The following is an 18,866-nucleotide window of genomic DNA, read 5'->3' as shown; positions in this document are numbered from 1 at the left end:
TCAGATCTTCAACACCGATTGATTATGTGAAGTGGTATTTCATTGTGATTTTGATTTGCATTTCCCTGACTAACGATGTTGAGTATCTTTTCATGTGCTTATTACTGATTCCTGTAGCTTCTTTGGTGAAATATCTACTCATATCATTTGCCCATTTTTAAAATGGTGTTTGTCTTCTTATTGTTGAGTTGTGTATTCTGGAGTTTTTGCATCTTCCGGATACAAATTCTTTAACAGATATATATGTGATTTGCAAATATTTTTTTCCTAGTTTGAGACTTGTCTTTTTTATTTTCTTAATGGTGCCTTTGAAGCACCGAAGCTTTGAATTTTGATGAAGTGCAGTTTATCAATTCTTTCCTGTTTGGATTGTGCTTTTGGTATCACATCTAAGAAAATTTTTGCCTAACCCAAGGTCTTGAAGATTTTCTCATGTTTTCTTCTAAAAGTATTATAATTTTAGCTCTTACATTCATGTCTGTAATCCATTTTGATTTGATTCTTGTGTGTAGTGTGAGGTGAGGGTCTCAGTTCATCTCTGTGTATGTGGAAATCCAGTTGTCCCAGCACTACTTGTTGAAGAATACTCTCCTTTTCCTACTGAATTGCCTTGCCATCTTTGTCAAAAATCACTTGACTGTGAATATTGGGGTTTATTTCTAGACTCTATTCTGTTTCATTGATCTATGTTCTTATGCCAGTAATACACTGAATGCTTTTTAAAGCAGGGGAGTAATATGTAGTCTTGTGAAGAGGTGATCAAATGACTAAGAAGGCTAAATATTTTCTAAAGTGGCACATTTTTAGATAGTGTCTAGCATCTTATTTATTCGACCATGGTGTATAGCATATTCAGAAGCACTTTTTTAGTTCCTTAAATTTGCAATACTTTCTTGCTTTGCAGCCTTCTGACATGCCTATTCCCTGGATATAGAATAACCCCTGTCCAGCTGCTTATCCCCCATCTCAGTGCCTCTCTCTCCTCTTTACCATTACCTGTTCCGTAGATTCAAAATGTGATACTGATTGCTGCACCCTAGTAGCCTTGTGACCGTGGTGATGTCATTTTACCTTCCCAGGACTTAATTTTCTCATCTGCAAAGTGAAAGAATTAAATTTGATCTTATAACCTTTCCAAACTTGAACATTTTCCCTGTTGAACATTTTCAAGACATGTGTAAGTTCATCTCTTTTAACCAGTGATAAAGCTGTTCTGTTTAACAGAACTGAATAGGGATAAGTGGGGCATCATCAGGGGACTGAGGCAGGTATTGTTGGAAAGGTAGTCCTGGCAAACATTTTCTTATGTACATAGGTGTATATGACATATGAAGCCATCACTGTGTGTATCTGGGTGATCAGGGGCTAGGCATAGGCTCGCACATGCTTTTGTGATTAGAAAGGAGAGAAGGAAAGAACGATTTCTATTACAAAGAAATAGCCATTTTTATGAACTTGCCAAGAAGAGGAATGGTCCTTACTGATGAAATCCTTGAAGCTTTGCATATGGCTAACTCTCTACTTGATTGATACTTAAAAGTGTAGGTTCCACTGGCAGGCTCCTTTCAACATTTTCCATCCTTTAAGTGTTTTTTTTCTTTGGCATTTGAATGCTTTTATTTTCTTCATAAAATATTCCGAGTTGGGGGCGGGGGATAGGAGCCCTTTTCCACAGCTGAAGTTATTCCAAGTCTCACTCCCCTGAAGAATCGGCTTTCTGTTCCTTGAAGCTTTCAATGGCCACATCTGCTGCATTATTTCCACTCAGTAAGTTGGAACATGTTTTCATTTAGTCGTTGATTTGGGGCTTTGTAAAAATCTGAAGGAAATTAGTAAACAGACAGTGATATCTATGAATAATATTTTGCCTGGAAATGTCTAAGCATAATGAAGTAAGAGGATAAAAAATTGCAGAGGTTAGAGTTTCGGATTAAGATACCAAGAAGCCGAGATTTAGCGGATCAATGTCAGAAAATGCACATCTTTCAACAGATTTAACGGACCCTGGAAATTATCAGTGTGTTTTCTGAATTTAGGATTAAATGGCACTTTCTTTAATGAACTTTTAGATCTGTTTTTCAGGATTTGGGTGTTTATTATTTTTTTCCGTGATTCCACTTATAAAAGGTTTTGATTTGACAAAGCCTTGCTGATACCTGGTGTCCCCCCTTATTCACCATAAGACATCAGAAAGAAACTGGCAATTGCTTCACAAGTGTGTTAGCTTTTAATGTATGCAGAAAAAGTGTCCTCTCCTCTCCTCTTCTCTTCTCTTCCCTTCTGGGAAAGCAATTACTATTAACAGGTACGTTGTCATCTTTTGCATGTGTGCCCTAGATTATTCAGCCAAATTATTCTTTCAATTTCATTTTGCATTTCACTTTTCTTTCTTAAAAAGTTGACTAGAACACGCGGATAAAATATGTGAATCAAATTTAAGGTCATGAATGGACTGAAAATATGATAACAGGAGATTTTTTTTTTTTAACTAAATTCAATTCCAATTATTTGCTCACTGAGTACTTACGAAACACAAGGCAGTGTGTTAAGGTGCTGTGGAAGACAAAAAGAGGAATTAGACCTAAAGTTGGTAAAATGAAGCCAGATTAGTATCTCCTACCATTAAAGGAAATGAACACAGAATTATAAACACATGGAAGAGATTTTTAAGCAGCATCCAAACAAGGAAAGATGCATGAGCTAATGGCATCTGGGGGACGCAGCTAAGGGAAGATCTGAGACTTTGGGAGTACTCTCGACTGCCTGCCTCCAGAAGCCATGTGAGTGAGTAGGTGAATCTTGAGATTTCTTACTGATAACTCCAGATCTGGAGTGAAGTGAGTAGGTACTCTTAGTTTTCCCTTCTTTTAACTGAGAGTTAGTGGATATGACTTCCAGAAAGAGAGAAGAAGAAGCTGGAAAAGTAAATAATCACAGCTGATATCCTGACATGTTGGAGAGGAAGGCCCAGGGCTCCTTGCTGAGCTGAGGGGAGAAACTGAAGTCTGGGATGTTCCTCCAGGGCCTTGATATACCTCAAGACTTGGGAGAAGACAGTCTGCTACAGGAGTTTTTTATGTTGATTATTTTGGTGTTTTCTTCATATTTCAAAAGAACATGTTTATATAACCTCTTGTTGGCATTTCCATTTTAGTCATCATCTACTGTCTTCCCTAGCAACTTCCCCCTCACCCTCCCAATATAGTTATATTATAATTTTGGTTGATTAATATTTAGTGTTTATATTAGTCTTATGGCTATGTAAGCCATATGCTAAATTATTTACTTTTCTTACTTGTACATATTTTTGGTTGCCTTGGGGTGAATAATCATTTTGTTTCTTTTCAGTGTATTCGCCACTTAATAAACTATGGACTTGCTCAATTTTGTAAACTTTTGACAAAATTCTACACATCAGGTATTAGTTTCATCTTTTTGAAGAAATCTAAAGTGATTGTCTTTCTATGTGCGTTACGTAGTTTTTATCATGGCATCTCTCTACACTGTCATCAATTCATGATTCTCTTTCATCTTTTTTTCCATGTTGGATCTCCTTTATCCTGTATCCATGTATTGCTCTTTTTTGGCTTACTCTCCTGTTTTTGTAGAGAACATCCTTGAGTAACTTTCTTGGAAAGGGTACATGGAGCTCAATTTGAGACCCTGAATGTCTAAAAATATCTTTAACTAAACCGTCGTGCAGGCTGCTAGTTTGGGAATACAATCATCAGTTGGAAATAAATTTTCAGAATTTTGATGGAATTGCTCCAATGATTTCTATTTTCCAATGGTATGTTAAGAAGTCTAAAACCATTTAGATTCCTGATCATTTGTATGTGGCTTGCCCTTCTCTCTCACCCTCTGCTAGAAACTTGGGGAATATTCTAACTCTAGTATTTTAAAATTTTGTGTTGATGTGCCTTGCCGTGGATTTTTTCCCCCATTGTCCTGGGTACTCAGTGGACTCTTACAAACTCATATCCTTCATTTCTGGGAAATTTTCTTGGACTACTTAACAGATTTATTCTTGCTATTTTCTGTTTCTCTTTGTGGAACTTTTGTTTGGATATTACCCTACTTGAAGATTTCTTCAGATTATCTTTGAACCATTCTATTAAGCTTTCCCTTTCTGCTATCATGTCTTTAATTTCCAAGTGCTCTTTTTAATTTTTTGAATGTTCTTTTTTCAGTAGCATTCCATTATTTCATCTTTGCAAATAACATTTATGTCTTATTGAGGCTTTCCCTGATGGCTCTATTAAAAATTTCATCCCTAACTCTCATCCCATTATCTGTGTTCTCAGTAGAATATAAGCTTCTACTGAGAAGGTGGAGCTTTTCTTCCTTTTCTTTTTTTCACCGATATTTTCCCAGCACCTCAGTGTCTGGTATATAATAAATGTTTAAATAGTTCTGGAATAAACTGATCATTCTAACAATATTAATATACACTTAAAGTTTTCTCCTAGTATAGACCTAATCTGTTTCTTTGAGGTTACTTTTTTCTACTTTTATTGCTCTTAGGTTAGAAAATTTTCTGCAGATACCTGGTAATACTTCATCATCTGCTTATATTTAAGAAGGAGGACTAAAAAGCTGATTGGGATATATGAATAAATAGATGAGACTTGACATCAGTGAATTTCATGGTAGAATGATCTGGCTGGGCCATCCTTTTGGAGATGTCTTGATGTTGCTATCTAAATCTTCTTTCCTGGCTGGTCCAGTTTCCTGGAACACATTCTTCCAATCTCTGGATATAACAGTCTGGGAACAGAGAAGAGAGCTAGAAGAGCTCAGTATCCAGAGTACCGAATTTTACTTTAAGTATGGCCCTCGTGCCTTCATCTGGGCCTCGTGTCCTCCCTGGCGAAGAAAAATATTTCTAGCTTTTCGCCGGAGAGGGAAACATGCTGAAACTATGCAGAATGTGAAAAATCTCAGGATCTAACTGCTCCTAAACTGCTTCATTCAGTCTTTTTTAAAATATGGAGATGGAGCATAATCCTATAGTTCTTATGTTCAAATAAACAAATATTTGTTGGTTACTTACTGTATTCTGAGTTATCCAGGTGAAGTAGGGGTAGGGAATGGCCATTACAGGCAGAGGAACCCCGGGAGCAGGGATCCTGAGGCCAAAATCAGCATGAGGCGTAGCCGAAACCAGATCTTTAAGGGGCTTTTCAAGGTATGCTCTTCTGCTGAAGGGTGGGAAATATGATCTGCTACCAGTTAATTTTATTTTTATTGCGCTCCTGATTTTATGCCTACTTCCAGAAGAGTTTGATGTTACCAGTTCTCGAGAAGAACCGTAGGATAAACCCAAAGAAAGTAAATGGAAGGAAATGGGCAGACCTTAATGAAACAGAAAGCGAGCATACAATACAGAGGCTCAAAAACGTTAAAAGTTGGTTTTTGAAAGGAGTAATAAAACCTGACAAATGTCAGGCAAGATTGATGAAGAAAAGCTAGAGTGATGACACAAATAGTATTAGGAATGGAAAAAGAAAATCACATATGCAGAGATTAAGATGATAAGAGGTGGGTATGAACACTTACATGGCAACAAATGTGAAAATGTAGACAAAATGAAGAAATGCCTAGAAAAATATTAAAACTGATTCAAGAATTAGAAAGTTCGAATAATCCTATAACAATTAAAGAAGCAAAATTATTAGATATCTTGTTTCAAAGAAAACTCCAGGCCCAGATGGTTCTGCCTTCAAATTTTACGTGACATTCAATAACAAAAATTTCTGATCTTATACAACCTATTCCAGAGTGTAGATGGGGGAACATTCTCCCGCCGAGTCAAGTATAACACAGGACCAGATGAAAAAGGAAACTCACTTGTCAGTCTTCCTCATGAATATAGTTGCAAAAATTCTCAACAAAATAGTGGCCAACTAAGTCTAGCAGATATAAAAACCTAATGAAGTTGGTATTATCCTAGGTCGGCGAGAATGTTTTAATATCAAATTCATACTATAATTTATAATATAACAAATTATAAGGAAAAATCATTCCATCTGAATGGATGGAGATGCAGCTTTGGCTAAAATTCAACAATAAGTTATCATTAAAGAAATCTCAAAAATAGATGGGAATTTTCATAATCCATTAGAAGGTATCTATGACAAACCTATAGCAAATACTGTACTTAATGGTGCAATGGTGAAAGCCTTCCCTTTGAGATCAGGAGAAGACCAGAACACCCTTATCACCATTTAATTCAACTTTACAGTAGATGTTCTAACCAGGTAAGTTCAAAAACAAACAAACAAAAAATAGATAAAGGTACTGAAAAGAGGAAACAAAACTGTTAATATTGGTACATAATAGAATTTTATCCAAAAGTACATTCAGAAACATACCCTTACGTTATCTTTTACAAAAATAGGGCAGTTATATATTTTTTTATTCAATAGTAAAAGTGAAATTAGATATGAATGTGGATGTGGGTCCCATTTCTAGGAACTGTCTCTCAGGGATCACTGTCTTTCATTGCCTGATTTCCTAGTGTGTTGAAAGCTGTCGTTTCATAGGTTTTGTTCTAGTGTCTTAAACTGTTGTTTTATATAAAAAAATATGTTTGGCTTTGGATATTTCAAGTGGGAGGGTCTGTTTGATCTCTGTTACTCCATCTTGGCTGGAAGCAGAAGTCAGTTTAGTAAAATGGCTTATTTCTTAGTCTTCTTTTGTTAATAAAGGGTCATTTTGGCAAACGGTTTATTCTAGTGCAAGGCTTTCCCCTTAAAAGCATGTATAGATTTCGGTTTTTTGTTTGTGTTTTTATTTTGTTTTTAAAGTAACCGGTAGTCTAAAGTCCCAGTCCAGGAGAACCTGTAGAGCAGGGTCCCTGAGATGGAGAACTGAGGCTTTTGTCATTCTCTGCTGCTACGTGCTTTGTTATCAAAGGCTGTTCAAGGCCTCACCACCTCTGGAGTTTTGATCCCCTGATGTATTTTATAAATTTTAATGAAAGACAGATTGAGAGAAATCATTGATAGGTCCACATGGTTGTACCATATCCGTGCACTGGCTCAGAATGAAAATCTCTGTGAAATTATTCAGTTACCTTTGTGGAAAGCTCCAAACTCCATCTTCGAGCTTGTCTGATCTAGCTAGGTCAAATCAAAAGTGATTTACAAAAACTTCTATGTTCTTGGCACATTGCTATGATTTATCTTTAAGGCACAGAAAATTGTCTAAATATTAGTGCACACATTACAGATTTGCAAATAAACTATGTATAGTTATACAGAGCACAGTGTGCTTTTCTAAGGAGTTTGTAAAGAATGTGGTTTAACTTGCCAGTGCGTGATAATAAACTTGTTTCTTTGTGATTATGAGCTTTATTTATAATTCAATAGCAGATGTTTATTTTCCTTGAGTTACAATTCAGATGTTCTTGGCTTAACAGAAATTTTCTCTCTATTCTCACAAAATTAAAAATTTAGACTGAAACTTTCAAAAGATCCTTCAAATGGGGCCAGATTATTTCAGAAACAGATTTAATTATCCATGATAATAAGGATCAGGGAGGGAAAAGGAAATTGAGATCTTGGAAGAATCCCTAAATATCATTTTAGTCCGTCACTTTCGGCCTCCCCTGCTGCTATCAGACCTACTCACTCACAGGGCAGTAGAACTGGCTTGTTGGGACTCCGGCTCTCTGTTTCAGCAGCCTGCTAGCTGAGCTAATGAGCAGTGTAATGGCCGAGAGCTAGGGAGAAATAGGAGAGAAGCCAAAGGGCCTAGGTTATTTGAAACTAAAAAATTAACAGCAGAATAATGAGAGATCGACTGCTTTTCCTGTGCTGGGTTCCAGTCTTTTGATCATAAGGTGTCTTTTCCTTACCATTGTACACTGTCTCAATCACAAGAACCTATATAAATACTTGGATTTGGGTAGGATGAAAATGAAAATGGGATTAGAAAAAGCATGCACTCTTTTTTTAAAAAAATTAAGCCTTCAGATGGATTTTAAGAACTTAAACATGTTAAATGCTATTGCTATTCCTAGTTAACAAGTGGAAGGGTGTTTTGGGGGTGGTTCTTAACAGTGTATGTTTTCCTTTTCAGCCACTAAGTCAGGAGTGTTACCTCCACCACCTGCACTCCCTCCGAGACCTTGTCCATCACAGGTAGGAGACAGATGTTGATTTCTGTGAACTGCTGGGGAGTAGGGAATTTGTCCTACCACTGTGCTTCCTTTGCGAGGATGGATCCCACAGAACTGGCCAGCTAGGTTCCCAAGATGGCATCTGGCGGAAGAGAGCAGAGTGGTTGAATTTCTTCTTATCCAGCTAGCCCTGCCCCACAACCTCATGTAGAAAAGGGAAAGTTTCCTCAATGAGCAACCAAGCAAATGTGTACTAGTTCACTCTTGGCTGCACTGGGTTGCAAGTGGTTTTCATACAGAGAAAGGAGTGATAGAAGGGGCTTCTCTCCGGTTAGGGGTGGGGGACGTGGTTTTTCTGTGTACATGTGCAGTCTGGGTGCCCATATTTTCAACAGTGTTTTAGGAGCTGTGTTAATTCTGCATAAACTTAAAATTCTGCATACATGGTCATCGACCTGGGGTTAGTGCTGTGGTTTGGGCTCACGGTGCTTTCTTTAGGATGGTATTTTCCTTTGGAACAATAAACTGAGACAGCAGGAGTTGGGAGAGCATGTCACCAGAAATCTGTCTCACTTGTGAATTTATTCCGCCATATTCACATGAGCTACTGTGGCTGTATTCATCAACAATTTGTAGAGTTGAAAATGAGGAACAAGCAGCAAATCTGGGGCGTGTGGTAAACGATGCTACAGACCCTTCCTTTCCTTAATTGCTGCTGAAGAAACTTTCCATCTTTAAAGACCCTCTCTGACTTTTGGCAGAAAGTGTGGGGCAGTTTCTCTAGAAACAGTCACACCTTGCCATGTGGCACATCTCGCGACTCGCTGAGCCGCTGAAACCACTTTTAACATTTGTCCTCCTTTTAGAGAATTAGATGGTCTTTCGCATCCACTCAAACTTGAGATACAAATACCATGAGGCACTGGTTTCCTGCTTCAGTTTGAAGAGTAATAAAAAGCCCTGTTTTTCCTGCTCACATATAAACAAGTGAGAACCCCCTTTTCCAATACTCTAGCATCGACGTACAGATTATTGGTTAATCAGTCATATAAGTATTTATTGAGCCCCTGCTATATATCTAACGCTAAGCTTTAGTTCTGTCCTAAGCCTTTCTTTGGTTATAATTTCTGCCTGTTTAATTATTAGCTCTGTTTATCGAGCATCTGCAGTAGACCAGGCACTGTGCTAACTGCTTTCAATGCATTAATCTTCACAAAAACCCTATGCCGTAGGTACTTATCTTGTTTTTAAAGATGAGGAAACCGAAGCATACAGGTGTTAAGCAAGTCACCCAAGGTGACGTAACTAGTAAACAGTAGGGCCAGCTCCCAAACCGAGGTCCATCTAAAGGTTCCTCCCCTTCCCATCACTGGAGTCAGAGTGTCTGTGTGTACAGGAAGACAGTGTTCTGTTGCACTGGCAATTGAGGCTTTCACCATGTCCCCCTAAGAGGACCTAGATGAGATGAGGCTCCGAATTTGCACCAACAGCAAACCTGGACTTTATCACAGCAAAATGAGTGGGCATTCTGCCAGCTGCTGCTTTCAGACTGGGGCTGGAGAGTCATCTGGGTGAATGAGTGGAAGATCTGTCTGAAAGGGCTTTTGTGACCAACCTCCTTATCTTTCCTCTGCTGCGCTAGTGCCAATAGTTACTTCCTGGTTGTGAAATGCACCGCTGCTATCAGCAGTCCTCATCGGAGCTGCTCGAGGTGGGCTTCCTGCCTGCTTTTGGGGCTCGAGGATCTGACAGGGGACCGGGAATTCTCAAGTCACTGTTAACAAATGTGACTGCTTCTTTGTCTACCAGATTTCCCATCACAATGTAAACAGTGAGCCCAGCCCTCAGCCCAAGCCTCCAACTCAGCTGCCTAACTATGAAGATGTCAGACTACAGAAACAGGTGTGTAAGAAATGCAGGCAGAAAGCCCCCACGCCACTTTCTTCCCCCCACTGTCGTCCTTTCGTCCACTGTCAGTGGGGCACATAGATTCAAAAGAGGAAGTCCTGGCTAATAAACACATGATTGTCTTTAGTCTTTATGCATGCAGTACCCAATTCTGAATATTGGCCCCAGGAAAAACTCACCTAACCACCTGTGTGGGGCGCCTGTATATTCTTGTCTTCCCTAAACTAGTGATAAAACAGTCTTCTGGGAGATATTACCAGGGCTCTGTGGTAAGAGAAATTTGCAGGCTGCTGCCTCTGTACAGGCTCTGGGAGAGTCTCAGTGCATACGAGCCACAAAAGGCTTTGAAGTCCTTACAGTAAAGAAACCTGGTCGATTTCGTTAAAGCTGGCAATTTCCTAGCTTGTGTGACCATTCATCTCTTTATTTATAAAATACCTACTAATATCCGGAGGGCTTAGTGGTTAGGAAACATTATTATACACCAGACTTAAGGTATTGGTAAGAACATTTCCAAACCTCTTTCATCTGTCACCTCATCTCTATATTATGTGCTTGAAGTTAAATTTTTGTATCTTATGCCAATAGTTTTTCTAGAAGAGTTGAAAATGAAAAAGAAAATTTACTGCACATTAGCTTTGGATTTCAAATTGTCATGTTTTCAGTTTGTTGTGTTTCCTTCCTTGCTTTTCTATTCCTTCTTGCTTACTCTCTCATGGGGTCACTTTTACCACTTGAACACTCTAAATTCTTCTACTCTTTAAAAAAAATTTTTGAATGTTCCTTGGTATAATATGAACAGTAATCCTGACTTTGGAAAACTATATACTTAACTACAGAGACTTCTTTTACAGGACCTAAACTGTAGTAGCTGGGGGAGAAACCAGGAAGCCTGGTATTAAAATCAGTATATTTATTAGTAGCTCTGAGAAGAGATTAAGATAAAATGTTTTCGAATTATTCTTGAATTTTAAATTTCCATTTTATTTAACTTGATAAATGGGCAAGACTAGATTGTAATAAACGAAACTGTTTTATTCCCGAGAAAGGAACACTATTTTAAAAACCATGTGACTAATCAGTGATATACTCCCACGTTTTAAGTATATAAGAGAAAAGAGTTTCTATGTTTACCTGTGCACAAAGGTATGTATAGATCATTTCTATACACAACAAAAGTATCTCTACTGTTATCAAGCAAGAGAGATGAAGTATAGGTTTTCAGCATAAAATGCCGTTTAGCTGGCCCCTATTATACCAAACACCACTATGATATGCACATCTGGATTAAGTTATACAAATGGGGCCCTGGAGTTAGGAAAAGGAATAAATTCAAAGAAACAGATCTTTTTATTTTTCATGCTATAGGTAAGATCGAGAAGGGCCAAGTGAATATATAAAGAATCTAATGGTTTGTGTCTGATGTTTTCCTGTGGACAGGCTAGAGACCAGGGCATCATATTTTGGCTCAGCTCGGAAGAGGTTTGGTTTTAAAAGACTGATTCATAGCATAAATGACTAAAAGACAATTAAACTTAACTGTTTCATAGGTTCATAGGGAGCAGTGTTAAAATGAGAGTTCATTAAACTTATTAGCTCACTGTTTGTGTGCATATAAACTGAGCAAAATGCCATCTACAGAGTTGGTACTTGTCCTGTAGGTCAGTTTTCTGCTAAGGGCCTATTTGGTACTTCAATAGCTAAATCCCTTTAATAATGTTGATCTCAGGCCAAATTTCTTATGGCAATTGTGCTAGAGCCACAGCTTCAGTGTAATTATCTTTAATAAGGAAAAGATTTTTTGATGCAAAGGATAATCTTTTCAATATTATATTACAGGTGCATTTGATGAATTGGGGCTCCCTGTAGACTAATGTGCTTAGAATTTTCCTATTCATACCACTAATTTCTCACCTTATAATGGCAGGTGTGCCTCGCTAGCAGTGTAATGAGTACTAAAATAACACTGTAAGATGAAAGCACTATGCAGGAAGCATTTTACCAATACTTTTAAGCTTAGAGGGACAGGGCTTCATGGAAGGACTGAGGTGACCAGTGAAATGAGTTGTAAAGAAACAGGAGAACTTTTCTTTTTAGATGGCTGAGGTGTTCAGAGCTTTTCTGTAGAGAAAAAGCAAATGCAAAGAAACAGGTATGCAAAGAGGGTCAAGGAACTGCCCGAAATTTAGGAAGCCATGAGATTTTAGGGGAGAGAGATTTGTGTTTGGAGGTGACAGTGAAGAGCAAGTGGCCCACTCCCTTGTGTCCCGATGGTGCCAGAGCTGTAGGAGACAAAGGGCCTAACGAAAGAGTTCTGTTTAGGGAATGGCCTCTGAGGAGAGAGCACAGGGTGTCACTTAGCCCAGCGGGGCTCACCGTTGTGCACCCTGGAATCAACTGGGGGAGCTTTAAACCACTGAGGCATGGATCTCACCCCCAGAGATTTTGGCATGGGGTGAGGCCTAGACATGGGAGATTTTAAGAAGCTCCCTGGGTGATCCTGAAGTGCAGCCAGGATTGAGAGGTACTTAATTAAAGCAAGAGGAAGGATTGTTCAGTGAAGAAGTTGAGAATGTAGGGGATTTGTTGATGCTGTGCCATGAGTTTTTAAAGGGCACAGTGGAAGGCTTTCTTGAGTTGGAGTGGGCGGGAGGCCTGAGGTCAGGTTAGGGGGTGTATCTAGACCCCATGGGGTCAAGAATCCATATCACGATGTATGGCATGGGAGTCTTGTTCTTCTTGTGATGATTAATGTTGGCAGGGTCAGAGGGCACGATAGGAAGGTCTTGCTGGAAGGACTGGTCACTGTGTGTGTTAGGTCCTGTGTGTACTTTGGTGAAGGACATGAACACAGCTAATCTCTCATCTAACTTTGTCACCTGACTAGAATCAGGTCCCTAAGGCAATACTGAACCCAATAGGAATATGCTGGGCATGCTGCTCTATTTGAAAGCTAAATTTCTTAGATACAACTCTTTATAAAATACTGCCTTTGTTTCATTTAGAAGGGAAGGCTGAGGCTCACTTAAACTCAAATGGCCATTTGTAGGCACTGAACTTCTGAAATATATCAGTGCTTTCAAAAATACCCTAGCCTTGTAAGTTAATGTATCACTTCAGGTATTCTTACTATAAATTAATATACAGTTAACAATACAAAATAGTAAATTTTCCTAGGAGAAATTAAAAGTTTTAGAGCTCTTTCTTTTTTTTTTTGGCATTACTGGTGATTCTGTAAGACTCTTATCGGGGTTACCTAATACATTTTTTAAATGTAAATTTGATTAAAGTGTAACATGCGTACTGAATCCATTTTAAACACATACTAAATCCATTTTTAAGAGAGTAAAATGAAGTATTATCTCATTGGCAACTTTCAAATATCTGTAAAAAACAAGAGGAAATATTCTTTAAGTACAAACAATATGGAAATGTCACTGCTTCTAAAATTTTATGGCTTTTAAAAATCAAATTAAAATTCAGTGGGCATATATCAAATACTATGAGATCTTTTGCTATAATGTAGTCAGATGACCTCATGTGATATACATTAATCATTGAATTACTTTAATACATTGGCTACGTGGATAAAGCACATTTGTGAGCTTTCTAAAGAATATATAACATCCTAATTTTCACTCATCAAAATATAAATTTAGTATATGTCAAGAGGTGTTTTTCTATATATTCATGTATCAGAAACTCAGTAATTATTCCGAAGACTTTACAAACATACATCACCTAAGATACCACCTTTATTTTCTTCCAAAGTGTTACTCTGTTGTGTCCTACAGTGCATGCTATAGATTAGCTGAAAATCACAGTATGTTAATGAGTATTTCAGTGATTAAGGAAAGAAGATCTAGGTCCAGAATTTACCTTCATCTGTAATGGTGAAAGAACATACTGCAAGCTGCAGAACGCTGGGTGAATATGTCTATCTGTGGTCTTATTCTGAGCCCTACTACTGTGTAGCTCTATGGCTTTGTGGAAAGTAAGCAGATTAGTCTCACAGACCTACTACCTCTTATATAAAACGAGAAAATTAGACTGGATGGATCCTTCTAGTGCTTAAGGTCTCTGATCCTGTGTTGTATTTCATTGTCCAAGAAAAATTTGGTGCAAATATAGATGAAACATCGTAAAACACAATCGAGAGACAAGATGGCTTAGATTAATTCTTCCCTGCTCCTTGCTACATACAACTAAAAATCCTGGACATAACATAAGAGAAGGAGGACTTTGAAAGGTGTGAAGAGGAAAGCAGACTGAGTAGGATCTTAGGACTTGAGGAATGGCATGGCAGTCAGTTCCCTGAGTTTTTTTAAAGTCTCCCATGTATCCTGGACTGGACACTAGAGAAACCCGCAACCTGGAACCACCAACAAATACACAGGAAAAAAAGCCCCAAGAAAAGTCTACTGTCTGGCCCTTAGAATGGGGCAGCCAAGCTGGATATAAACCTTTTGGATAATACCTGCCCGACCCCAGCCAAACACCATGGATGCCCTTCCCTTTGGTGTCAGCAAAGCCCGACTGATGAGTCTGATCTCTTATCCCTCACCTGGTGGCAACAGATGGCCTGGGGTGGTGCTTTCGTAGCCAGCAGAGATGGCTTCAACAGAGACCAAAGTCTCCTAATCCCGACCCGATGGCAGCAGGTGGCCTGGGAAGGCACTTTATATCCCCCACAGACATTGTCACTGATGACTGAGACATTCCCAGATAAGCAAAAGCTCAAGGAAGTTGTCACTAGTAGACCTGCCCTATAGGAAATGCTAAAGGGAGTCTTCCAGGCTGAGATGAAAGAATACTAGATAGTATCTTGAAGCCTTACAAAGAAATGAAGAATGGTGAAGGTAGCTAAATTGGTAAATATAAAAGCCAGAACAATTGCAGTGTTGGTTTACAACTCCTTTTATTTCTATATGATTTAAAAGGGAAATGCTTAAAACAATAATTATAAATCTATGTTAATGGGCACAGATGTATAAATATGTAATTTGTGACAATAATAATGGGATAGTGGGGCTATAAAGGAGTAGAATGTTTGTATACCATTGAAACTAAGTTGGTATTAATTCAAACTTGATTATTATACAGTTCCAGTGTTTAACTATAATCCCTACAGTAACCACTAAGGAAAAAAATTAAAAATATACAGAAAAAGTGAGAAGGTAAGAAAAATGGTACACTAGATAAAAATCACAAAAGAAGACAGCGATGGAGGAATTGAGGAACAAAACAGGTGAAAGAGAACAAATAGCAAAATGGCAGAAGTAAATCTTTCCTTGTTAATTACTTTGAATGGATTAAAACATGTCCAACTATGTGCTACGTACAAGAGACTGACTTTAGATCCAATGATACAAATAGGTTGAAAGTAAAGGGGTGCAAAAAGATATTTCATGCAAATAGTAACCAAGAAGATCTGGGGAGGGGGCTGTACTAATATCAGACAAAATATACTTAAAGACAAAAATTTTACAAGACACATAGAAGGACATCTATTGATAAGTGTCAATCCATTAAGAAGATAAAAAATATATAAATCTATACACAGCAACAGAGCCTGAAAGGAGTAATAGACAGTTCTACAGTAATAGAGACTTCAGTATCTTACTTTGCAAAATGGATAGAACAACTAGACAGAAGACCAGTGAGGAAGTGGAGGACTTGCACAACACTATAAATCAACTAGATCTAACAGACATTTACAGAACACTCCATCCAACAACAGCAGAATACATATTTTTCTGAAGCGCACATGGAATATTCTCCAGGTTAGAGCATATGTTAGGCCACAAAACAAGTCTAAATAAATTTAAAAAGATTGAAACCATACAGAGTATCTTCTCTGACCACAATGGAATAAAGCTAGAAATCAATAACAGAAGGAAAACTGGAAGATTCACTAATATGTGGAAATTCGTCAACATACTCTTACAAAACCAACGGGTCAAAGAAGAAATTACAAGTGAAATTAGAAAATACCTTGAGATGAATGAAAGCAAAACATAACAAAACCTGTGGGATGCAGTGATGGCAGTACTCAGGGAAATTTATAGCTATAAACACATTAAGAACAAAGGGATCCAGGACCTAGAGGGCATTATGTAAGTAAAATGGGTCTGAGAAAGACAAATACTGTATGATCTCTCTCATATGTAAAATAATAAAAAAACTCATAGAAAAAAATTAGATTTATGGTTACCAGAGGCAGGGAACAGAAGGAAGAGGAATTAGAGGAAGGTGGTCAAAAGGGACAAACTTCCAGTCATAAGATAAGTCCTGGGGATGTAATGTACAACACGATGGCTGCAGTTAACACTGCTGTGTGATATATTTGAAAGTTGCTCGAAGGGTAGATCCTAAAATTTCTCATCATAAAAAATAATTTATTGTAACTTTATGATCGGATTGGACGTTAACATCGTGGGAATGATTCACAGTAAATGTACGTCAGATCATTATGCAGTACACCTTAGACTTATACAGAGTTGTTTGTCAGTTATAGCTCAATAAAACTGGGAAAAAAAGAAGGGATCCAAAATCAATAAGCTAACTTTACACCATAAGAAACTAGCAAAAGAAGAGTAAGATAAACCCAAAGCTAGGAGAAAGAAGAAAATAATAAAGAGTAAAGTGGAGATAAATGAAATAGAGAAAAAAACAATGGGGAAATCATTGAAACCAAAAGTTGGTTTTTTTTGGAAAGCTCAATAAAATTGACAAACCTTTAGCTAGACTGATCAAGAATGTATTTAAGCTTGTGTTCTCTGGTCAAAATAAAAGGCTCTAGTTTAAGTTAAAATCAGGTCTTGATAAATTTATCTTTCACTGTAGAAAACATTGTTTTGAACTTATCAAGGTTGAACATTCAAGTAAAATGATTCCATTTTGTGTAAGATATTTTTTCCTGTATCGACTTTGACAGCACATTTTACTGTAAGTTCCCTAGTTGTAGAATTGGTTCATAGATTCCTCAGAGAGCTAATCATAGCTCCAGGTCATGTAGCATAAAGAAACAGTTGTGGTTTAGACCAACCTCTGTTGATTGAATCTTGAGAGTTCTGCAAGTCCTCTTATAAGGGTTTATTAAAGGAATTTGAAAACTGCTATTCTCAAACAGTTGGCACTGAACGAGAAATTCAAAAGGCAAAGGAAATGGCCATAATGATAAGTTCAAGGAGAAGAGAGAGTGAGAAATAGTGAAGAAATACTGGCATTGGAATAGAGGAGAAAAGATTAAGTATAAATCCCCCCTTTTAAAAGGAGCACTCAAAAAAGTTTTGCCAACTATCAACAAATGCCATTAGAATTTATCCTAAGAACTAGTTCAAAAGAACAGAAGCATTCTGTGATGACATTTGTTTTAGTATTATTGACAAAACTAAAAACAATAAACATAAATGTCTAAGACGGAGGCCTCTAGTTAAGGGTATTGTATATCTACCTAACAGAATATTAGACATCCATTAAAATGATTACATGGAAGGTAGTAGAAAAAAGGGTTAACAGCTGAATATAGAAATGTTTTTTGATTGTACTGCATACAAGTACATAGTAAACCTTTGACACTAAGGTTTTCTGGAACATAGTGATTGGCCCCTTTGTGTGGTCGGATTTTGGATCACTTTCCCAGTGTTACTGACTAGTGTTTCCTTCCCGGTAGCCCTTTGAGGTTCTTGATTCCTCAGTGAATTTCCACTAACTTTTTAGCGGTCTAAAGGGGTCACTTAAGTAATTCATTTACAATTTATTTATGATACCGTGTTTATATAAATACATTCTCTATTTTTGGGAAACTCTATATAGAGAGTAGTATGTGTGTGAATTGAGATATCCATGAAAGTCTCCAGATGTTTCAGTCCTAAATGTCAATGTCTGCTGTTAAGCATTTGGAGGCGGACTGCTAAGTAATTGATAGAAGTTTAAATAGATGTTTTGATGGAGAAATTAGGCAGTTTTCCTTTTAAATGTTTCTTTTTGCAATTAAGGGTTGAGGGAAAAGAAAAAAATGTTCTGTGATATGACAACTAGAATTTAAAAAGTCATTCACAGATTTATCAGAATAAAATGACCATTGGGAGCTATTTTTAGAGATCATGATTTCAGAACTTGTGATAAGATATATAATAATGTATAATCACATAGTTAGGATGACTCCAGCAATTGTAAGGTTCAAATAAACAGCTTACTGAAATATATTAGCTAATAGTTTTTTTTTTCATCTGTGTCCTCAAGATAGTAAATCCTTATTGCCCTTTCTCTTAAGTGGTAATTTTGTTATGTACAGAATTCTAGGTTGAAAGTTATTTTCCTTCAGCATTTCGAATGTATTACCTCTTTCTCTTCTGGCATTTATTGTTGCTGCCATTGAGAATTCTACTGTCAATCTATTATTGGTTTCTTTGGAGTTTTTCTCTAGGGTAACTTTTAAAACTTTATTATTTTCAATGTTTTCTTCCAGTTTCAACGTGATGTGGCTATGCATAGATTTAATCTTATTCCAAGATGATGTTTTGTGTATTTTCTCTCTGGAAAATCATGTCTTTAATTTCAGGACACTCTTAGTTGTATCTCTGCGGGCTTTGATTCTCTATTTTCTTCTTGAACTCCAATTAGCTATGTCTCTATGCCTGTCAAAACATCTTTTATTTCTAGTAATGGCTCTTTTTATCTTTTTATGTTGTGATCTCCCTAGGCTGTCCCTGGATGAAATCTCTATCTTTCAAATTAATAACTTTCTGTATAACTGTATGATTCCGGGTTTTATAATCCATTGTTTTTTATATTAATCAGTTCCTGTTTCACTTTTCCCAATTTCTGT

General features: G+C 37.3%; 1 protein-coding gene across 1 annotated transcript in view; it reads left to right on the top strand.

Moving 5' to 3' along the window:
• REPS2 (RALBP1 associated Eps domain containing 2) overlaps nt 1-18,866 on the top strand; it is a 187,451-nt gene that overhangs the window by 127,124 nt on the left and 41,461 nt on the right. The window contains exon 14 of the mRNA XM_039852292.1: nt 8,086-8,147. Coding sequence (XP_039708226.1) covers nt 8,086-8,147 — 62 coding nt within the window. The remainder of the gene's footprint in view (nt 1-8,085; nt 8,148-18,866) is intronic.

The sequence above is a fragment of the Pteropus medius genome, unplaced genomic scaffold (genome assembly GCF_902729225.1).
Source record: "Pteropus medius unplaced genomic scaffold, Ma_sr-lr_union100, whole genome shotgun sequence".
Lineage (NCBI taxonomy): Eukaryota > Metazoa > Chordata > Mammalia > Chiroptera > Pteropodidae > Pteropus > Pteropus medius.
Note: the sequence above shows the minus strand (reverse complement) of the source record. Positions and strands in the feature narration are given on the sequence as shown.